At 39.7% G+C, this 21,835-nt stretch overlaps 1 protein-coding gene across 1 annotated transcript in view; it reads right to left on the bottom strand.

Annotated features, from left to right (window-relative positions):
- Positions 1–21,835, bottom strand: part of DPP4 (dipeptidyl peptidase 4) — a 55,758-nt gene that overhangs the window by 6,137 nt on the left and 27,786 nt on the right. Inside the window, exons 13-21 of the mRNA XM_060151481.1 lie at positions 20,981–21,034; positions 20,486–20,607; positions 18,746–18,793; positions 18,402–18,500; positions 16,180–16,249; positions 13,403–13,597; positions 10,967–11,021; positions 10,238–10,337; positions 7,284–7,348 (exon numbers count right to left, since the gene is read on the bottom strand). Of these exons, the coding sequence (XP_060007464.1) occupies positions 7,284–7,348; positions 10,238–10,337; positions 10,967–11,021; positions 13,403–13,597; positions 16,180–16,249; positions 18,402–18,500; positions 18,746–18,793; positions 20,486–20,607; positions 20,981–21,034 (808 nt within the window). The remainder of the gene's footprint in view (positions 1–7,283; positions 7,349–10,237; positions 10,338–10,966; positions 11,022–13,402; positions 13,598–16,179; positions 16,250–18,401; positions 18,501–18,745; positions 18,794–20,485; positions 20,608–20,980; positions 21,035–21,835) is intronic.

Here is a 21,835-nt window from a genome sequence, read left to right as displayed (position 1 = left end):
GCAAGGGAAAAATAAAACAAAAGCTTCCCCTGCAACCACAAGATAAGTGTGTCATTTCCAATGCACACGTCCCCCTGCTCGCTGGGAGTTGCGTCAAGAGGGACCTCGCAGTGCACGGGAGCCAGGCAGCCTCAGGCACGCACCCATTTCAGGGCTCGCAGGCTCCTGAGAACATTCTGCCCTCCTAGAAAGATGCAGCTGTGTCACCTTGCCTCTGGAACCACCGATCATTCCCTACTAGACTGAACATCCTGGCTTCTCAATCGAGAGAGACTCTTGACAGTCCGGCACACTTTAACCCATGAAAGACAGCCAAAGTCAGTGAAAGAAATGCATGCACTACGTTAAGGGAGAATTAATGACCAGAAATAATTCAATTGTGCTATTTCAACCCACCAAAACAGGATAATCCCCATTTGCCTATCGATGGAAACAGAAATAAAAAAGGAAATGGATGACTAAGTTAGAAGCCGAATAGTCTGTCACCAGCTCCTAAAAAGGAAGTTTAGAGTGATAAATGGGCAAGGATGCAATGGTGGTGCAGTTGGCACTCTCCCGAGGCTAGAAACTTCCGGAGAGCCCCGCTGCCAGCAACAGCCTGGCAAAGTGAAGTGGGAAGGATGGGTCCAGTGGCAGCGCTGATCCACGGCATCTCTGCGAGGAGCTTTTCCTTCAAGCCCCAAGAAGAACCATCTGTAGCTGCTCATTGGATCGTGCTGGTTCCTCAGTTACCTTCCAGCAAATAAATCTTTGTATTTTTGAAATAAAAGAGAGAGCTGATAAGAGTGGGGAAGTACTGTGAGAAACAGAAGGTCTGACAATTTCTAAGCTACCCCTTGCGCCATCCAGGAACCATACGGACAATTTGCTTCCTGAGAATAATGGTGGCAGCCTCCATGTTTTTGTAAGCTTATTTCATGGCAGGCATAGGTGTCTCGTTTAATCCTTTCAATAATCCCATGAGGTAGCTCTGATTCTCCCCATTACTCAGATGAGGAAACAGAGGTTCAGAGAGGTTGAGTAACCTCTCCTAGCTAATAGGTGGTGGAAACAGAATTTTAGCACAGGTCAAACTCAAAAGTCCGTGCCTCTTAACATCATATTCTAGTGTCCCTTCACTTCGCAGCCAAACAACGCATTGTCATTTCCAAGCTCTGGTAGAGAAAGCAAACAGCCACAGGTGTAATGGACACCCTATTACTTCAGTGAGACAGTACCCCGAGTGTACGGACTCACTCTGTGCATTCTTCCACTTGTGACCGAGGCCTCGTAAGTAATATTAAGTGAGGCTGTTTGGGGAAGCACCATTAATGCCACAAGAGAGGCCACAGAAAATGTTTAAGGAAAAATTAATTCAACCCACCACATCAGATGTTTTACTTGTCCGTATCCATCAAACAACTGTACAGGTGAGATGCCAAGGAAAGAGCTCCCATCCGCCTACAGGGGGCCCTACCTCAGGCCTCACCCAGCAACACTGGCTTCTTTAAAGATCACACAGCAGTCAACATTTTATCAGCACTCAACAAACAAGTTAAGGTTTGGCTTAAATCTGAAGGTCTCTCTCCCTTTGGCATATTCTAGGATAATAGAACAAATGTCAAATCAGTACAAGATGGCATATTTACAAAATTGCACCCTGTTTTGCATAACCTAACGATGCAGCAGTTCTTAAGGATTGAACATTTCAAATCTGCTAGCAGAAGACTGCCAAATCTATGACTGTTTCATACACTTGCCAAAAGCCTATCAAATTCTGAGCAAAATGCAAAATAAATCTCCTCTACAAGTTAAATCAGTCCCTTCTGTGTGTTCCAGGCTGCCCTCTTCTCCTGGCAACGAGGCTCAGGACTTGGGCCCTGTTTCTCTTGCCCTTGATCTGACGCTGCTCTCTGGAAGTCCATTCCCTCCCTGGTCTCCCATCCTGCCTTATTAGCCACCATGTGGCCTGCTCCTCCCACATCCCTGCTCTGTGTCATCCCTCGGTTCACCCAACCTGCTTCACAGACCCCCAGAAAACCAGCTCTGCTTGCTGCCACTCGTGTGTCTACTGTGCTCCCCTGCCTTGTCGGTCCCTCTGGCAGCCTGTGGAGAGCACCTACGCTATTCCGCTGCATCTCCCAGAAGTCTTCCTTAACTGGCTCCAGATAAGTGCCCTCTCCCTTTCCTACCCCTCGGTAGCTACGTCTTATATAACTTTTTGTGCCTCCGTTGCTGGGTCAATAAAATGGAGATAATTAGAGAACTTATCTCAGAGAATCTGAGGGAGAACTGAACCTAATAACCCATGGAAAGAGCTTAGAACAGTGTCTGGCCATAGAAGCAACCACTTACTAAGTGAATTAAAAAAATGAATGAAATAAATGAAACCAGATCCCCCCCCGGTTGAGAGGAGTGGGGGGAGGTGAAACCCTAACTTCTCAGCCACTTCCCTTCCCTCCCTACATGCTCAGAAGGCACAGAATTCCTGGGACTCCAGAGTCACAATTTGGAACTACTAGTCTTTTCCATACATACTGGGCACTTTGTCACGTTCAAGTTCATGCTTTATCACTACTCTCTTTTGTTTTTTTTTTAAATTAATTTATTATTATTAATTTTTTGGCTGTGTTCGGTCTTCGTTTCTGTGCGAGGGCTTTCTCTAGTTGCGGCAAGTGGGGGCCACCCTTCATCACGGTGTGCGGGCCTCTCACTGTTGTGGCCTCTCTTGCGGAGCACAGGCTCTGGACGCGCAGGCTCAGTAGTTGTGGCTCACGGGCCCAGTTGCTCCGCGGCATGTGGGATCTTCCCACAGCAGGGCTTGAACCCACGTCCCCTGCATTGGCAGGCAGATTCTCAACCACTGCGCCACCAGGGAAACCCTATTACTACTCTTTTATTTCTCTTCAAAAATTTTGCCTGTATGTTTTGTCTCACCAACAAGGTAATCAACTTCTGAACAACTAAAACACCAGGCACCTTGAATGGGTGAATGAAAGCCTACCAGGTGTTAATATTTTTTTTTACAGGTTTGACTAAAAGACCTGTGATTGACCATAGAGAGACCATTCATCAATGTTAGTCAGGAACCCACTCCTCAAGGTGGAACCACGGTTGCTATCTGCTTATTGCTATTGGGGGTGAGGGTTGTCTCATTGTCTATCTGATTCTTTTGATCAAATCTGTCGCCATTTCTGTCGGCTGTGGACTGAGCCTCGGACTGAGACTCATGGCAGTGAGTCTGCTTATACTGCTTATTAGCTACACTGTCATCCCTCCACTCTGCCTGCCTACTCAGAGCTTCTGGGACCAGCTTCTCGGAGTTTCAGGGAGATGAACAGCTTCCTTCCTCTTTGAGTCCCTGGTATCCTTTAAACGTGCTCCTGCCCTGCCACTCGGCAGTGGGTAGGTGACTATCTACAAACAGGGTCGTATGGAATCACTGTTTGTGTCATTGCGTTGTGTCCAAGCCTTAGTCCCAGGGTCTCCTAACTTATATGGCAGCTTTGTGAGAATAAGAAAAGGCACTCCCTCCGGTTGGATGCGGCCCCAGAGGTGCACGCCTTAGAGAACGAAGCATAGACTAGCTTCCAGCAGTGCACAAGCTGAACAACTATACATGACATCCCTGCCTGTTCCATTTGCATATATAAATGGTTCCTTCAACTTCCTTTCCTAAATAGTAAGTAGGACCTTTATTTCACAAAATGTGCTTCTCTTGGTGTGCTTGTCTAAATTCTTTCAAATCTGGGTCATCAATGACTTAAAAATGAATCCTCTCCTCATTTGAATTTTATTAAAAATTACGTTCTTTTCCAAAGGCTGTAATTCTGGCTACTGATAATGATTCTATAGCTGAAAAGGTGTACAACGATCACAGGACCTTGCTTATTACACACTTCGATCATCCCTATTCTGGATGTGCTGAAGAAAGTCAATAGTCTAGACTACCTGGGACTCATTTTCAAACTATTTCCTCCTGACCTACGGAAATGCACAGAGCGGCGAAAGCCAGTAAGGAATTGTCTCCTTTGTCTTTTCCAAGAGGGCAGAAGGAGGGAGGGAGAGAAGGAGAGAGAAAGGGAGGAAACAAAAACAACCTGGGAAAGAGAAGTAAAAGAAGACAGGGGTCCAGAGGGGCAGCTGGGGCCTTGGAGGAAAATAGAATCTTTGAATGTGTTCCTGCCAGAGACAAAAGCACAGGCTCATTTAAAAAACAAAGGAAGGCAGCTTTCTTCTAAAGCCTGCTGTGCACCAAATATAGGTACTTAGATTCAGTTCTCCACTTTCTGAGGATGCAACTTACAGGGCAGAAACAATACAGTGAACGCATTTGCCTTACTTTCTCCTACCCACCTTAACTGTCGCCCACCCAAATAATTCCTCTGAGTAACACACTGGGAACCTTTAGCTCTCTGGTACTGGCAGTTTTAATGTGTCCATTGCCAGCAATGAATTTTGTGCCAAGAAAACCCGACTTCTGGCGTGGAAGGATTAAACAGTCCTCGGGTGCCATCTGTGCAGTGAAGTGAGACAGTGACTTTGTGCTCCCAGCGTTCGTGTATTGCCATGGGTAGGAGGAAGAGACTTCTATTTACATGACTACCTCAGGCAGAGACCATCTAAGGGGAGAGATGAAAATGGCCACCGCAGTGGTGGGTAGAGCTGGAGAAGAGGGGGATGGGTGTGGGAAGGAAAAGCCTATGGGAAAATCTGGAGAAAGATACAGGTTGACATGGCAGATTAAAACGAATTATCCTCTAGGGGGAGGGCTGGCTGCAGAGGAAACACCCTGTTGGCTGATGTCCTTGAAGTGCAGTAGGGTAGGTGCTACGGACTTCCTTGGATGTCAAGGTTTAGACTTGACTCTGTACTTCTAGGTTCAAAGGCTTTCAAAATGGAATTTTTAAAATGAACTTTTGACTCATCATCCACCAGGTTCTAGAGTCAGGATGAGGGTCCCGGGCAGTACACCTCTGATGTTTTGGGGAGTTTTTAGTACTTTAGGATATTTGAGAACACCCTTTAGCCATGCCCCAAATATGGCTCACCACAGGAGGGATCCTGTTCGGGTCACTGGCAAGAAAATTCCAGCCGTAAAATGAGAGAAATGATGGAGACATATAATTTTTATAACAATGTTTCCCTTCAAAAAGTTTTAAAATTAACTCAAAAAAGGTTTTAAGGTTTCTATTTCATACTGGGTGATCCAAAGAATACAATGTTGAGCAAAGCCTTGAATGACTAATAATACTGCAGAGGAGAAAAAGGAGTACAAACTAACAATGGGTCCAAGATGGATAAATTGAGGATTAAAGATATACAAGGGGGGGCTTCCCTGGTGGCGCAGTGGTTGAGGGTCCGCCTGCCGATGCAGGGGACACGGGTTCGTGCCCCGGTCCGGGAGGATCCCACATGCCACGGAGCGGCTGGGGCCGTGAGCCACGGCCACTGAGCCTGTGCGTCCAGAGCCTGTGCTCCGCAACGGGAGAGGCCACACAGTGAGAGGCCCGCGTACCGCAAAAAAAAAAAAAAGATATACAAGGAAAATGTCATGGGAGTCAAGAGAGAATGCTAGTCCTCTGGGCGAGCAGGACAAGTTTCCTAGTCGATGAAGACAGAGGGGGAATGACCTTCCAGGTCGAGGAACAGAGGACAAAGGCACAAAAGGGAAAGGCCCAGAAATATTCAGTGAACATTCCAGGTAGACTGGGCCATTCTAAGAAAGGTGTTGAACACCTGGTTAAAGAATGAGGGCTGGACTAGTTGAGTGCACAGGAAAAGTCCATGAAAGTGTTACGGATGAGGCTTAACCTCACACCTCTGTGTGGTACAGGCTGGAGTGTAGAAAGATAAGCTAAGGGGGGACCCATGGGGTTACTGTTGTAGAAGGAGGTAGTCATGTGACAGCAGCAATGTGGTTATGGAGCAGGGAAAGGATGTCTAAAGCAGCTTATTGGATGTGGAGGAGAAAGAATGGGAAAACCTGAGTCCAAAGTATCATGTGGGACACTCAGCAGAAATAAGGACAACCTGATTACGGGACTGCTTTGTAGTGGAAGATGATTGGTACGTCACACTTTACAGGTTGTTACTTTTCTATCTTGACTGAAAAACAGAGATGAAAACACACACACACCCAGGCACAAACACACGCATACACCTCCCCACCCCTCCCCCACAAGCCTTGCTAAATAAAACTGAAAGGAAGAGGTAAAACTAAACTGTCTGTACATATCTTGCAAAATTAGACATTTTATTTGCATTTTCTTGTGATTTGATCAAATGGCTTCAGAACCAATCATAATGATGACATCTTACAAAAATGTACAAATATGGCTCAGAGCAATGTATGAATAGGAGGCCCAGGCATTGAGAGCTGTGGCGCAGATGAGGAGAAATTGTGGTCTTAAATTGTATGGGTTATTGTTTTTTTTTATCCTGGGAGGAGTTTTGAATATCCTCCGGAGAATGTAAGCATCAGATGATTGACCTTGTCATCTGTAAGTTTCAGGGTTCTCAATTTACATGACAGAATCAGGAAAGTTGTTTTTTTTTCTGGTTGGGGGGCAATGTGTTGGAAGGATCCCTAGTACTTTGGCTGACACTTCCAGCTGCAGCAGGCTGCCACCAAAGAGAGGACCCTGGCTTTGCGGTGGCACCCACACTAGCACACGGGGGCCGCCAATGATGGCTACACCCAGACCATATTTCAGATGCTGTAGCCCATCTGCACAGCAACCTGCCCACTGACTCTTCCATCAGGCAACCAGCCCGTGGATGCTATTCAGTAATTTGGGTTCAAGGGCTTTTCAGAGTATTACCCTCCTGTACCTACACCTCACCTGCTTTACTCAAATCTTGTGTGAAAAAAAACTGTACATATTTGGCTATGAATAAGAAAATTATAGGCTTGTACATACAACTTAATTATGATAATACCATGAGAAATTTTAATATGTAGTTAAAGGTTTAGAGAGTCTTCTGGGCTCTAAAGGAATACGTTGAATTTGACATGTTTTCTGAACTGAAATTTTTATAATTAAAGTAATTATCTGGTGTTGCTTTGTATTTCCAAATGAACGCATATTGTGACCTATATAGCGTACGATAAAGGCTGTAATTATGCAGAATATAGTACGGGAAGCTATTGGAGTATCTCTAAACCACCTGTGTTATTTCTTTTTAACAAGAATTTCATTGGAAATAAAAAAATATATATTTTCTGGAATAGATCCACTTAAAAATGTTCTTATACCACTTATAAATAGGTTATAAAATTGATCTAGTTCACCATCTCTTACCCTGTAATGGTCAAGGTTGTCTTCTGGAATTGGAAGACCCATGTAACGTTCTGTGTACACTGAGTCTGTGATGGAGAAAAGAAAAAAACTTAATTCATACAATAAAAACTTTTTTCCCTTTTTTGGGGGTTACTTTATATGCTTTCATATTCTTTACTTGTGCAAAGGTCTATAGTGTTACCCTCAGAATATCTCCTCCAGATCATCTCTACTTGGCTTTTTTTTTTTTTTAACATCTTTATTGGAGTATAATTGCTTTACAATGGTATGTTAGCTTCAGCTTCACAACAAAATGAATCAGTTATATACATACATATATTCCCATATCTCTTCCCGCTTGCGTCTCCCTCCCTCCCACCCTCCCTATCCCACCCCTTCTACTTGGCTTTTTAAAGCAGCCAGACTCCTGCCTTTCCATACTCAGCCCTATAGTCCATTCCCTTTAGCCCTTCCTGTGAGGGCAGAGGGAGACCAAACCAGGTGATCTAAAACCCAATCAACAACCCGCCTGCAGAAAAGTCAAATGGGAAGTGCTAAGTGATAAGGACTCTACATTATCTTCTGACCCTCTCAAAGATCTTGATTAGCAAGTCAGGTAATGTCTCAATTGTCTTGAATTTCTTGGTCCTGACATCAGTCAGTATATGCTCTACTTTAGGATACTCTCTTTCCTACTGGAAACTCCTCATAATTTTCAATTACTAGTTGCTTACTTAAATCATATATTGTTTCTGGTCGGGGGGGGACACAGATCAAAAGGAAAGAAATCAGTTATCATTTATTTGCTGTAAAACCCTATAACGTCTCAGCTACTCCATCATAATGCAAGTTAAACATCTGTTTTCTCTCATTTTGTGGAGAGGCCTCAATTCTGATGTTATAACTATTGAGTATTGAGAAACAGACTACATTAGTATCTGTGCTGAAGTGACATAAGCTGTTTTATCTATAGATATGGCAGAAAAACATATGCATTGTTGGTTTGGTTATTTAAACATATTTTTGACCTAATTTAAAAAAATTAAATCATGTATCAAATGTATGTGTGTGTGTATATATATATATGTGTGTGTGTGTGTGTGTGTGTGTGTGTGTGTGTATATGTATTTCCTAAAATATCAGTGAGAAAATTTACTGTGGCTGAATTCCAATATAACTTTAAAAATCTGAAATAACTGTTTTTGAACCATGACCAGGTTACAGTAAATAAATAAGTATAATATGTTTCCATTGTGCTACATAGGTTAATGGCTTGAATTTCACTATAATTGTACCGGTATTTCAATATTGATTTAATTAATTATTTAGAAAAATATATCATCAAAATAACAAGCTTAAACAACATCCTAACCCTTTGTGAATGACTGGAATTGGAGATTAAAAACTACATTGATAACTCATGTCAGTTGTTCCATGTGTATTGCTCATGCTTTTCCTATGGAAATCAAAATATTTTCCTCCAAAATGAGTAACAGCAATATTTTATCATTTTGATTAAAGTGAATACAGACTACAAGCAATTTTACATATCTAGAGACACTAATATATAAAATATAGTATCTTAAAGTACACTTTTAAAGTATAAGATTTTCCTAAAATGCTCATCTTTTAACATTTAAATATGAATAACTTAGGTTATACATTTAACGGAGGGGGTGGGGGAATAGCTTTTAAGGGCAAAATAAAAATTTCCCCAAACAGCTACAATTCTTCTTGTCCTAGAACATAATACCCCTTTCTTATTATGCTAACCAGGTTTACATGTGTAAGAAGGTCTCAAATTTTAAAAATACTATTTAAAAAATGCTTAGTGTTGTGGTTGTAAACTTTTAGAAGTACGTCTTGCAATACCACTTATGTACTCCTTCAATTTGATTTTTGAGTAATATTGTTCAAATTTGCACATATGTAAGAATTCTAGAAAGTTCCCAAGTGTTAGGTTGGTCCATATATGTTTAATAACGTTCTCTTCTTACCATTATGTAGTTCCAAACTCACAAAGGTTGTTTCTATTTTATTGACCACCAGAGGTCTCCAAAAACAAGCCTTCCAATAGAACAATTAATATTAAGCAGGAAAGAATTACCTGAAAGCAAATCTATTGTGTGAGGATCAATCCTAACTATGTTCTCCAATTTTTTTTGAAACTAAAAGACGGTGTTGTCTCTTTTATACATTGGCTTCTCTTGACTTGGAGAGGCTTAAAGAAGAGTTTTCCACAGGACTGGTACTGCGATATATTAGGACATTAAATATTTAATGAGCATATTCATTATGAATGATTCTATCCTTATACTGAATAAAGGACTTGAGATGGGGTAGGAAAAGATACAGGAAAATAATTCACCTTCTCACCACCTCTGGCTCTTCCCCCCTACCTAGTGTTTCACTGCTTACCTGCTCCCACTTGGGAATTATACCTTACATGTGTATGATAGAACAATACTTTCTCAGCAGTGAACAGGATATTCTAGAGTGGCTTTCACCTACTCAGAGACAGTGCAAACAAAACCCCCAGGAATTCCCATGCCCTAGTCTCTTCTTTCCACCCAAAGTCCTACTTATATTTGACTTTTACCTGAAGGGAAAGAGATACATACTTCTCTTATTGTTCTAATATGTGAAGCTTCAAACTCAAGTTAGAATAAAAAGAAGGAAGGGTTTATCTAAAGGACTGTAGCATTGGGGATGTTTTAAAATGTGGAAAACTGAATTTGTTGATAAGACATTTAGAAAACAAGACTGGTTGGTAACTAAACGTGTAGATAGCATTTACTACCGTCTAACATTTCACAATGGCAGAATAAGTGAGACTGTTTTATTACAGGTATCCATAAAGTACTTCTAAGATGAATCCGTTTATTTACTGTAGAAACACTGAAACTCAAAAAGGAATGGTTTTGTCATTGGAATGTGAGGGTTCAGTAACTCTGTACCTGTGAGTGATCACTTACCATAGTACTCCCACTTTGACACGGGCGCCACGGCTATTCCACACTTGAACATGCCACTTCCTGCTCCCAGGACCATTGAGGTTACATACCCTCCATATGACTAAGAAATGGAAACAGTTATTTTTATGGAGGTAAAGGAATTACGGACATATGGTAAGCAAGTCGCAGTTTCCACATTTCTCACATCTTTATATACTGTGCCTCTTTTGAGATAGAAAGCATGGTAGAGAAGGTTTAAATTGGCCTTAGTTGGGTAGTAGCTAAAGACTACACTTTCAGAGCCCTGGTCCCTCTTCTTGGTAGGTGTAAGGGGGAAAGTATTGAAAATTTGCTGGGTAGTACTAATTGAAGACAAAAAACGAACCAAAACCAAAACCAAAATAAAACCTCCCAAAACCAAAAAAGCAATAAACACTAAATCTTTACTGACTTGGACTCATGAGAAAAAGTCTCCCTCCTTCCCTCTCTCCTTCTATCCTTCTTTTCCTTTATCCCTCTTTCTCTCCTTTATTCTTTTTCTCCCTTCCTCACCTCCCTATCCCATTGTAATAAACAAAAGCGTAAGCCTGGGGGGACTCATCGCCCAGAAATCTAAGACATTGGACCTTCTTAGATTGAAATGATTGACATGATTTTCACCTCCAAATATGTACAAACAACAGTAAATGATCCTGCTCTGGGTTATATTCACTAAGGAAGGTGTACAGATTCATCAGCCAAACTACTCACCCAGCCCCAAATTGCAATCCGTTTGTCATCCACAAATCCCATTTTTGAAAATTGTCTAAAATACATGGAACAAGTCCACGAATTAGTATCACACTGTGTATAGAAAACTAAGATAACTGCACAAATGTGAGAAACCCTGCCATTTGTTCTCTATTTCATTCTATCAGAAACAAAGATTCATTGCTGCCAGCAATCAAATAAACACCTGAGATCGATGTCTATCATTTTTAACTTGAGCCAGATGAACAAGGTTTACTTGTGTTGGAGTCCATAAAAAATGTGTGTGTGTGTGTGTGTGTGTGTGTGTGTGTGTGTGTGTGTGTGTTTCACAGAAAACAAATCCTGGCTGTTTTTTTCACAGCTTTATATAAAAACTTGCAGCCCAGATGCACTTTTCTTTACATAATTGAATCTAAATCTCTCCAGATGTTTTACAGCTGTCCCTGCAATGGAGAAGTATAGAGGTGTGTAGAACATCTGGGTAGGGCTTAGAAATGTCTCTGGGCCCCCTACCTGAGAACTTAAACATCATTCTCTAAATACATCCCTTCTTATGATGGGTGTTGATTAGTTAGCTCAGCACTATTAAATAAGAGGCAATTTTTCCTTGATGGATGAAGAAGTCTTTTTGTCATTAAATTGTGTTCAGGATTGGAATCCAGGTAAAGAAAGGAGAAAAAGGTTCTTTGCGTCTATTTCTTAATCTTACCCTTATATCAAAAGGTAATTTGTTTACTTTAAAAAACAATCTAGCAAATGGGGCCCTTAACTTTGCAGTGTCAAGGGAGGAAGGGCACCCTTGCATTGACTTATATGTGACTTTAAAAAGCTTTGTTTTCAATTGATGATATATGTCTTAGACTGCCCTGAGTTAAGCAATATTAGAAAAAATTCAATGTAAATAGTTTTCAACTAATTATCCTCTCCACGCAAACCTTTTAAACTTAGAACACATATGTACAGAAACGTGCACCACATCATGCCTGTACAAGCTGGTAAACTTTACAGAGTGAGCACACCTTGAACCAAAATACAGGGCATTACTATCACCCAGAAGCCTCTGTGTCATTTCTCTCTTTGAAAAAAGAAAAAAAGAAATGTCTTCCTTTTATTGGATTCCATAAAAATTTCACCTGAATTTGTACCAATATAAACTGGGTCGTGCAGGATATACACTTTTGTTCCTGGCTTCTTTCACTCAACAGTCTGCGAGATTCATCTGTGTTGTTGTGTATAGTTCCTTTTAGTTGCTGAAAAGCAGCTACTCATTACTTTTTAAATGGAGTTGTAGATTGTGGATAACACAATTCTATCATTTTAGACTTGAGAAGACCTGGAAATCATGCCCTCTCTCACAGAGGACCAATCTGAATAAATAAAAATGTGTTTGTAAAATATCAAAGCCTCACTCTTGAACCAATTTATCCTCTCTCTTATCTAACCTTTTTTTTTTTTTTACTTTCAAGGATAATAGCTAATCATTAACTTTGATGTAACAGACTTAGGGATACTTAATACATTGTCATCTTCTCTCCTCTTTGGTTGTTCCTCTTTTTAAAGGCATTTTCCTCCGTCCATTTAATCATTCACAATTTTTCTCCATTTCCTAGCTTATGGTTTCACAACATTATTTAAAATCACTAACTTACTTTGCTTTCCAGACATCTATGCAGTTGGTTACAGAAACTCAAAGACTACATTTCCCATTTACCAGTTGAATGCAATTGAATGTAAGTTGGAGGGAGACCTAGTTTCAAATCCTGACCAGTCTTGGCAAATTACCTAACCTAAGAGCCTCCATTTCTTTACCTGAAGTGTAAGGTATGAACAACCACCTCTCAGGGTTGCTGTGCAGCTTCAATGAGAATGCAGGTAAAACACTGCATGTTACATGTGCATTCCAGGGTAACCATCATTCATGACTAAAACCTTTCTTAAGCCATATCACATCTATTTATAGTCTCATAACTGATGTCATTCATCCTTAACAAAGCCCTTATAATTGTGAGCGACAATGGTCGTGTTCCACAATTTTCCCAAATTGAGGGAGTAACCCTCGCTCAGCAGAATGTAGGAGTCACTCCTAGGACTTCATAGCTGTCACCCTCCTCCAAGGTAAATGTACACCAAACTCCTCTACTTATCCTTGACTACAGGGTTGGCTTGCTTGTTTAGTTAGATGTTTACTCAGGGGTACACATATCCCTCGGTTTGTCCATGTGTTAGATGAATTCTGAGTCCCAATTCCTAGAAGGTGGTAGCACATAGGTCAACTCTCTTTCTAAGTCTAAACATAATATCTTCACTAAAAATCCAGCCCAAGAATGAAAGATTCATCCCAGGACACTTTAAATTCTTTACACTTCACAACTTTAAAATATAAATGGAGGGAGAAAGAAATCAAATGACGTTTGAATTCATCTCCTAGTCACTCACCTGGTTGCTTCAATTTGATCTTCAACTTCAAATGTTCCCAGTCTTCTGTTGACTGCGTGCATGATCTTATCTCCTTGGTAACCGCTTCCTCTGCCATCAAAGCTAGCTACTATAATGTTTTCTGTGCTTGCAAGGTAAGTAGCCCAGTTGAGTCTGAAGACAGCATCTGCTTTTTGACTACAGGGGCCTGCATATCTGTGAAAAATCCCAAACTGTTAGCCTTTGTGGTTTTCCTGAATCAAATGAGGAGTGCTTGCATTTCTATCCCCTGTGGACAGGAAGTGTACGTCTTCCTGTTCATGAGCCTGAAATCGTGCCAGCCACCGGGGGTGTCCACAATGGATCCTCTAAAACTTGGCAACATGACTATAATGGCTGTGTGTTTCCTCCAAAGAGGCCCATCAGTTTTATCTTTGAAAACTGTTATCAAACACAGACTTCACAGGCCAACGGTTTCTAAGTCATATATATCTTGGAGATCAAAGAAGTAAATATTCTAACAATTGGGATAGGGGAGTTGTGTTATGAGAAAACAATGAGGATGACAATAAATACAGCTTTGAATATATCTTTCTGACTGAGCTTACAAACATTCCTAGACTACAAGTTTCCTTGGTTGGAACTTCCTTAAGGACTTTGACTGCTGTGGGATATGCGCCGCATGTGCCTCAGTGCCCAGGACAGTGCTGCTCACTAAGGCTCCACAAGGCACTGCGAATGGGCCAAAGTATGAATGAACACCATTCCTTAAAACTTCAGAGGAGAAACAAAGAGACTATATTGGAAGATGGGTATACTGTTTGGCATTCTATTCATTAACAAGTTTAACGCCCTCGTAGCTGCATTCTTCATATAGGCTATAACTTATCCATACACAGCTGTGTGTACAATCTCCATCAAGCCGTCTCATTTTCATTTGTTAATCAAGAGACACTCCCTACAGCTCATTGGATCTCATGTAAATACGTCTTCTTTGCACCATCTACAGGACTCCTGGACCCAGATCTTCTCCAATAAGTCTTCCCTCCCCAGACTGTCTCTCCTATTCATCTGCTCGCTCTTCCCTCCACAGGACTGGACAAGTCCTGCTTGGACCACTTTGCTAACATTTTCCTGCCTTTCCTTAGGGATGGCAGTCAAAAGAACTTTAGTTTTAAACAAAATATTATATGACTTTAATTTTACACTAGATTTTGCAACATTCTATCTTTAAAAAGAAGGCATTCATGAATTTCTTGGGCAAGTAAACATTTTTTAACATGTGAAATGCCTTGGTCCTTTCAATGGTCTTATATTTGGTAGAGTAATAGCTTCCCTTAATATTAACTATGTATCAAGTTACCTAACCCTGTAAGATTAAACGTCATTTTTAAAAATAGAAAACAAAGATTTAGACATATATGAAAACGAAGAGGAAAGTCACTGAAAAGAATGGGCACCAAAGTTACCATATTTTTTGAACTTTCCTAGTGAAGGGGAGATCTAGTCATTACTTACTGGGAAGTCCAAGAATATAAAAATATCACTTTTTTGTTTTCTAACAAACGCTTGTGTCAAAATATCACTCTTTTTTAAAGGTAAAGGATCCTTGTTGTTTAGTATTGGGGCTAAGGTCCAAAGCAAGTGAGTGCTACTGTAGTCAATATTTGACTAAATTAGGTGTAATGAGAATCAAATAGCATATCTGGAAGTTTAAAATACCTCTTTCTCTTTCTTTGAGCTTCTATGTTTGGTTTACATGGAACTGTAAACACAGTGGAACAAGGCCGTGTCTGATGCTAGTATCTGTATCCCTTCTTTTTTTTTTTTTTTTCGCTAGTAGCAACAGGAAGGTATCTCTGAGTTTTCAGTTTTCCTTTCTGTATAATGGGCCCAACAGAACTTACCACATCGGCTTGCTGTGTGGACAAAATAAGGCAAATTACCTGGCATGCAGCAGGCACCCAGAACTTTTACTGGTTTGTTTCATTTTGAATAAAGGAAATGAGGCAAGTTGGGACAGGAAGAGTGGCATTGTGGCATTCTGTGTGAGGTCAGGGCAATTTTGGAAATATTAAAGTAAAATATGTTCCTAGTAATTATCAAAAATATTTTACAAATATTTATCCTTTGTTTATTTATTTTACAAAAATATTTACAAAAATATTTTACAAAAATATTTTACAAAGATGCCATATTTAGACCTCACATGAGCTCTTATTTACTGCTCAAAGACTTGTGATTTCAGAACTTTCTCTAGGACTTGGAGAAGTTTGAATTATAATGAATACTTTCCTGTATCACATCTTCTCTTCACCAAAAAAGGGAATGGAAAATACCAGGCATATTTCAGGGACTAAAGAAAGAGAAACCTGACATTGGAATGAATTAAAGGCTACCAATGGGAGATGTTTGGGCAAATTTGGAGATAAGGAAACTGTGAAGACTGTTAATACCCATCTATTGTTTGTTAAAATGTCCATGAGGTAAGGACAAACAAGGGGACTTGAGAATCTCTTTGGAATTCCCTTGGAGTTCAGGGGGGAAAAAAAAAATCAAAACAAACTCCATATGCCATTATGATAGAAGAAAAGTGTCTACCTTCTCCATTAGAAAGATGGTAGAAAACACAGGTTTGGATTTGCAATTGCAGAATGGAAGAAGAAATATTAAAACTGCTCTACAATGATTCAGGAAGAGAGAAAGGATGCATTTGGCTCTATTTTTCAGTAAGCTGCACCGGGCAAAAGATGGACAATGGTTAACTTCTAAATTATTCCCTTATCTTGAATACTTACACATCTATTAGCAGAGGATATTTCTTGGATTTATCAAAATGAGGAGGCAAGATCATCTGATACCAGAATTCTAAACAAACAGAAAGGTTAATTAGTGAATTAAGAACACTTATTAGCACGTGATTTCGGTTCCTTATCTTTGTCAGTGATAAATAACATGTAGAGTTTAGCAGTTTGTTAAATTAGAATAGAAAAAGAAAATGAACAGATTTGATTCAGCATGTTTTTCAGATATAAACATATTCTCTTTCAGGTTAAAATACTAGTTTAAGGTTAAAACAATAAAGTTGTTTCTAATGGATCTATTAATACATTGGTGCCTTGTAAAATAAAAGGGCATCTTAGAATTGCTGATGTTTCGTTTTTATGATTCTGTTCTTTGGCATCTGATCTACTCATCTAGTTTGTTTATGGCTTATGTTTTAAGTTTTCCTCCAAAATGTTTTCCTCTTCTTGAATTTCTTTGAAGATGTTTAGGATTTTTAGTTGGCCTTAACTCTATCTTAAAATTCTGATTTAATAACATTTTTGTAATTCTTATTGCCATCCCAGACCGTAAAGCTGAGTTCCCATTTTCAGCTCTGTGTTTCACAGAATGAAATCGGGTTTATGTGGGGCAAACTGTTCTGTACGATCTTGTGCAGGTCTGTTTAATTCTCTGTGCTTGATTTAACTTTAACATCAGTTTAATAAAATTTGTTCCTAAATAATAAATCGGTTACCTTTGCTCCCAAATTCAGGCTAATTAGTTAGACTAATCTTTTTTTTTTTTAAAGAGAGAGAGGGAGAGAGAAAGAAAGAGTTGTTTCATATTTTAATAAGATTATTTCCACCTTCAGTAGATTTAATCTGTATGAAAAAAATCCTTATCTCTAGAGCTGTTCTTCCTTATGTTTATCTTTCTTTTGTTTTTTGTTTATTATAATTATTTTAGTTGAGGAAAAATTAAAAGTTTAAGAGTAAAATCTTTATATAGATTTTTCTTCAATTTGTATTTTGCTGGTTATTTTATGCCTTCTGACTAAATGTGCTTATGAGAACAAAAGTTTTAATCTTTATTATATTTGAGTAGAATGTCAAACTATCAGTTGATAATGATGTTTTTAATAAATATGCCAAAGTCAACACTTGATCTCCCCTTTGTTTGAATCAGCACTGGTTGATTGGAAATGTTTTACTTCCTGTCTTTTGGAAGATGCACCGTCTCTCCTTTGGCGGGGGGTGTCACATCCTAATATTTAATAGGTCACATCTTAAGATTCAACACCTTCTGTACCAGGCGGTCCAGATAGCTCTCCAGGACTGTCTCCAGAACTCTAAGCCCTTGCCACCTAAGCCAGATTCAAGGTCCAGCAGCACTGGCATCACATAGGAGCTTATTACAAACTTAGAATCCTGGGCCTACCCTGACTTGCTGGCTCCAAATATGCATGTTAATAAGGTCCCAGGTGATCCACAAGCACCTGCAGTTTCAGTAGCACTGCTCTAAGCTCTTCTTCAAAAGTACCCTCTACTCTCCGTGCTTTTCCTGCCATTTAAAATTGGATGACCTGAGTTTCTTCCATTATGATCCTATATTTTAAAAAGAATCTAAAATAAATCAATCTTGATGGATTCCCCCTCCACTATGAGTTGTGAGCCCTTAATAGAAAAGACAAGCAAACAAATAAAAACAACAACAACAAAATTACAAGATTTCCTACTCAAAGAAACCCCTTGTTCTTAGTCGTCCCTGAACATAATCCATGATCAGGCCACCAGGCCAGGGCCTATCACGGGGAAGAGGTTAGCGAAAATTCAAGACTTCTGTCCTGAGACTGAAGTTTCAACATTTTATAGCCAACCCTATTTTTTTTTATACAAGTTATTTTAAATCTGTTTGGGTTAAAGGTAAAATATATTAGGATATCATTAAGTTAAAAACACAATTAATACTTAATAGTAGAATAGAGTTACTAATGGGATGAGACTGAACTAGCAATAATGCATTTTCTCCAAATATTTTCCTCTTAGAATAATATGTTACATAGAATGGTACTGTATTTTTTAATTAAAAGAAAAGTAAGACTAGTGGTTCTTGTGACAGAGCATTTCATGGAAAAATAACCTTACATTAGATTTACGTATAAAATAAAATACATATTGTCAGATAAACTTATATTTAGTTATATTTTTACTGGTGTTTCCATGAAAAGTTATGTTCCAACAGAAATTTAACTTACTTGTTTTGTGCAAATAAATGAAGTCCAGTTTTTTTGAGGGCATCTGGACATCCTGCAGCATTTTATCCAAAGCTGAATTGTCTTCCAGGACTCTCAGTTCTAAACAAATAATTGAGACAGCAGTCATTTGCTACAACATGAAGAATATGGATTGTGCAAAGCAATAACAAACAAGTAGGCGATTCACTGATGGGACTACAGGTACTTCAGGTTATAAGCCTTGTTTTCAAGTCATTGTTAAGACACTCTAAAGCCAAAGAAAATCCCATTGTGCTAAGTACATGTTGCTTCTATTCACACCCGCTTTCCTGAAAAGCAAACGAGGGTGAAATAAGAGAAAGTACCTTTATCATTGCTGCTGTTATGCAGAGTATAGAGGGGCAGACCAGGGCCTGTTAACATAATCGGGGAAAAGTATATTTTAGAGTTTTGTTTTTTTTTAAAGAAGATAACATACTTTTCAAAAATAGCGTTTGTTACCATTTAACTTTGATATAATTTTGACACCATTTAGCTTTGATAGAATGAATATCACAGTGGATAAGAAGCTTACTAAGTGTTAGCTGATTTTCCTTTTCCTTAAAATGAACGCAATTTGAGTGTAAGAAGTATTACCGGAGAGGCACAGGGCTCTGGAGAATGAAACAGAAAATGCACCTCTGACCCTGCTGGGCGCCTTGCGCACATTACTATGCCTGAGTCCAATTTCCTCATCTGTGGACTAAGCCATCCAGACCCAACGACAGCCGCTATCCTTCCCAACTCTTAACACCGAGGTCCAGCGAGTACCACAACCTCTCTCAGGCCCCGCCCCCTTAGGGTGGAGCTCCAGAGCCAGGTTCCCCGGCCCCCAAAGGGCAGATTTCCCCCCTGCTGCTGCCCCCACTGCGGAGTCCTGGACCAGGCGGCACATCTGCACTGTGCCTGACTTGGATAAGCAATTCCTTCCTGGCACGAGAAAAGTGTTTTTTCGCACACACTCAGATCTTCACTATTTATCCCAACTGTGGTAGTTGCAGAGTGGAAGGTAATGTATAGAAAAAGCTATCTCGTGAGCTATTTAATTTTGATACATTTGGGTCATGATATTAATTTTTACATTTGATCAGAACCACAGTGGCGGCATTATAGGGACCTGGGTTTGAATCCCTGGCTTTCCTGCTTTGTGACATAAGACAGCATATTTATGCTTCAATCTCCTCACATGTAAAATGAGGATAATAATATCTGCATTATAGAGTTTTCTTTCTAAAGGATCAACAAGATCATGAATACAAAACTTGAGCACAGTGCCTAGTATATATAAAACAGGTGCCCAAGAAATGGTGACTGGAAACAGCCATAGTAAAGAACTACAAAGAAAATATATTAAAGAAAATGTGCCAATAAAAAAAAAGGTTCAGATAAATGGTTTGAAGACCTCTTTTTGGCGATTCACAGTTCTTTTTCAGAATATCCAGACTTTTTCTCTCATTTTGAGACGTAATCTATCTTAGTGTTAATAGCAGAGGCCTGTGTTTGAATCCCATTGGGCCTCTTATTAGCTGCATGACCTGTGAAATCACATTGTCTCTCCTTGTCCAGATTTCTTCACTTATATTAAAGAAAACAATAATAACAATAGCAACAGAAGATGAAGCTGTGAGCAGGTTGAGTCACAGGCACCACCTACATACATTTTTCTCATTTCAAGGGGCAAGTGCATAAAATTATAATTTGGGTGAAAAAATGCACAACATGTATGTGTATAAGGATGAAGGGCCTCTGTCATACATAAGCTCTGGGATGTGCTTTCAGTCTAAAGCAAGGCTCTTGGTTAGAAGAGGAAGGAGAGATGGTTAGCTCACCACTTATACGTGAGTGAAGGGAATAGGACTTATATGATATCAAGAACTCAAATTCAATAGGAGAGAACCGAGCAGGGCAGAAACTGGGCACTGAAGGGAAGCCTTCAGGGATGGAGACACTGAGCCAGGAGGGTGGTAAGAAGGTTGTCCAGAGAGGGTAGGGCATGCAGGGAGCTACTCAAGAGGAATTTTGGGGGTACCCCCTGCTCTCCCTCCCTGTCCTTCGTTCATACTTACCAGAACATCTCAGCTGATAGTACTTCGCCTCTTTACTAAATGATACAGAGTAGTACTGACACCTTTCTGGATTCAGCTCACAACTAAGGCACGTCACTTTTGTGGGGTAATTAAGTTGGATTCTGTAAAACCAATGGTGGAAGTTAAGTACTTGATGAAAGGAAAAATGAAAGAAGGAATCGAATAATGCCATATTCTAGTTTCAAAGATATCAGAATGCCAAAGCAATACTCAGAAACTTTTAAAATGTGAAAAAAATGCATGGATTAATTCATAATAACCTCAAACTTCCCGTTGTCTGGAAACATCACAAAGCATCTAATAAAGTCATGCTCTTTTGTTGACATGTGGGTTGGTTTATCGAGGAATAAAAGCATTCGATAGTAGTTCCAATTTAATATATTAGGACTAGGCAAAAAATAAAATAAAAACACAAGAGCCAGAAATTGTTCATTAGCTAAAAAGGTCAAGTCAACAACTCGATAAAACTCTTACTTATAAAGATTTCTTCCACCTGGCATTCCTTTATGTTCATTGCTAATGTAGTATCTGGGAAGAAAACAAATGAAATATATTAATTCTGGTTTTAAGCAAAAGTCAAGTACACTCCATTTAACTCAACACCAAGCACTAGCGTTCACACAAGTGCATGTGCATTAGTGCTTGCCCTTCCTTTATCATTCTTCCCTGCCCCCTCATCCTCAGAAACCATTTGTCCCCCATCATCTCTAAATAGGGGATTCTTTTTTTAACAGACTAAAATATCTGAATATGGGGATTACTCCCTTAATTAGAGTGACAAGGAAAAACTCAAAGAAAGTCTTCTTTCAGAATAATATGACTGGACAACTAGTCTAAAGTTGACACCCCATTTATTTACACTGTTTTCCATATTTTCTGTTTCATAACACAGACCACTCGGTGGCAGGAGCCCCATCCTCCTAAGAGTGGCAGAGCCACTTCTAAACAGGACCTTCAAAAACTGCTTTGAGCAATGGCAAAACTCCTCCGTGGTGAAACCAATAAAGAATTATAAAAAGTGCTAAGATTCTAATGAAAAACAACACTCCCTATCCCATCAATTCATGCGTGGTAGCTGACAGCCTCTGAAAAGCTTTCCATTCGCCAAAGAGTAAGGCCGAGACATGGACAAATACAATAGCCTCTCCAAGCCTTCCAAAAATCCAGTATCAGTTGAAATTTAACAAAATGCCCCTGAACGCTAGTTCCGTGTTCCAAGACGTTTAAGAAAAAGAGGCTCCAGCTCTTCTAATGCAAAGCAGGTAAGAGCAAGAGGTAGAGCTGCTTGGTGGCATGGTATCAAGTCTGCTGAGCATATGTGAAAATCAT

The sequence above is a fragment of the Lagenorhynchus albirostris genome, chromosome 6, assembly GCF_949774975.1.
Source record: "Lagenorhynchus albirostris chromosome 6, mLagAlb1.1, whole genome shotgun sequence".
NCBI lineage: Eukaryota > Metazoa > Chordata > Mammalia > Artiodactyla > Delphinidae > Lagenorhynchus > Lagenorhynchus albirostris.
The sequence above is the reverse complement of the archived record's forward strand: the minus strand, read 5'-3'. Positions and strand labels throughout refer to the sequence as shown.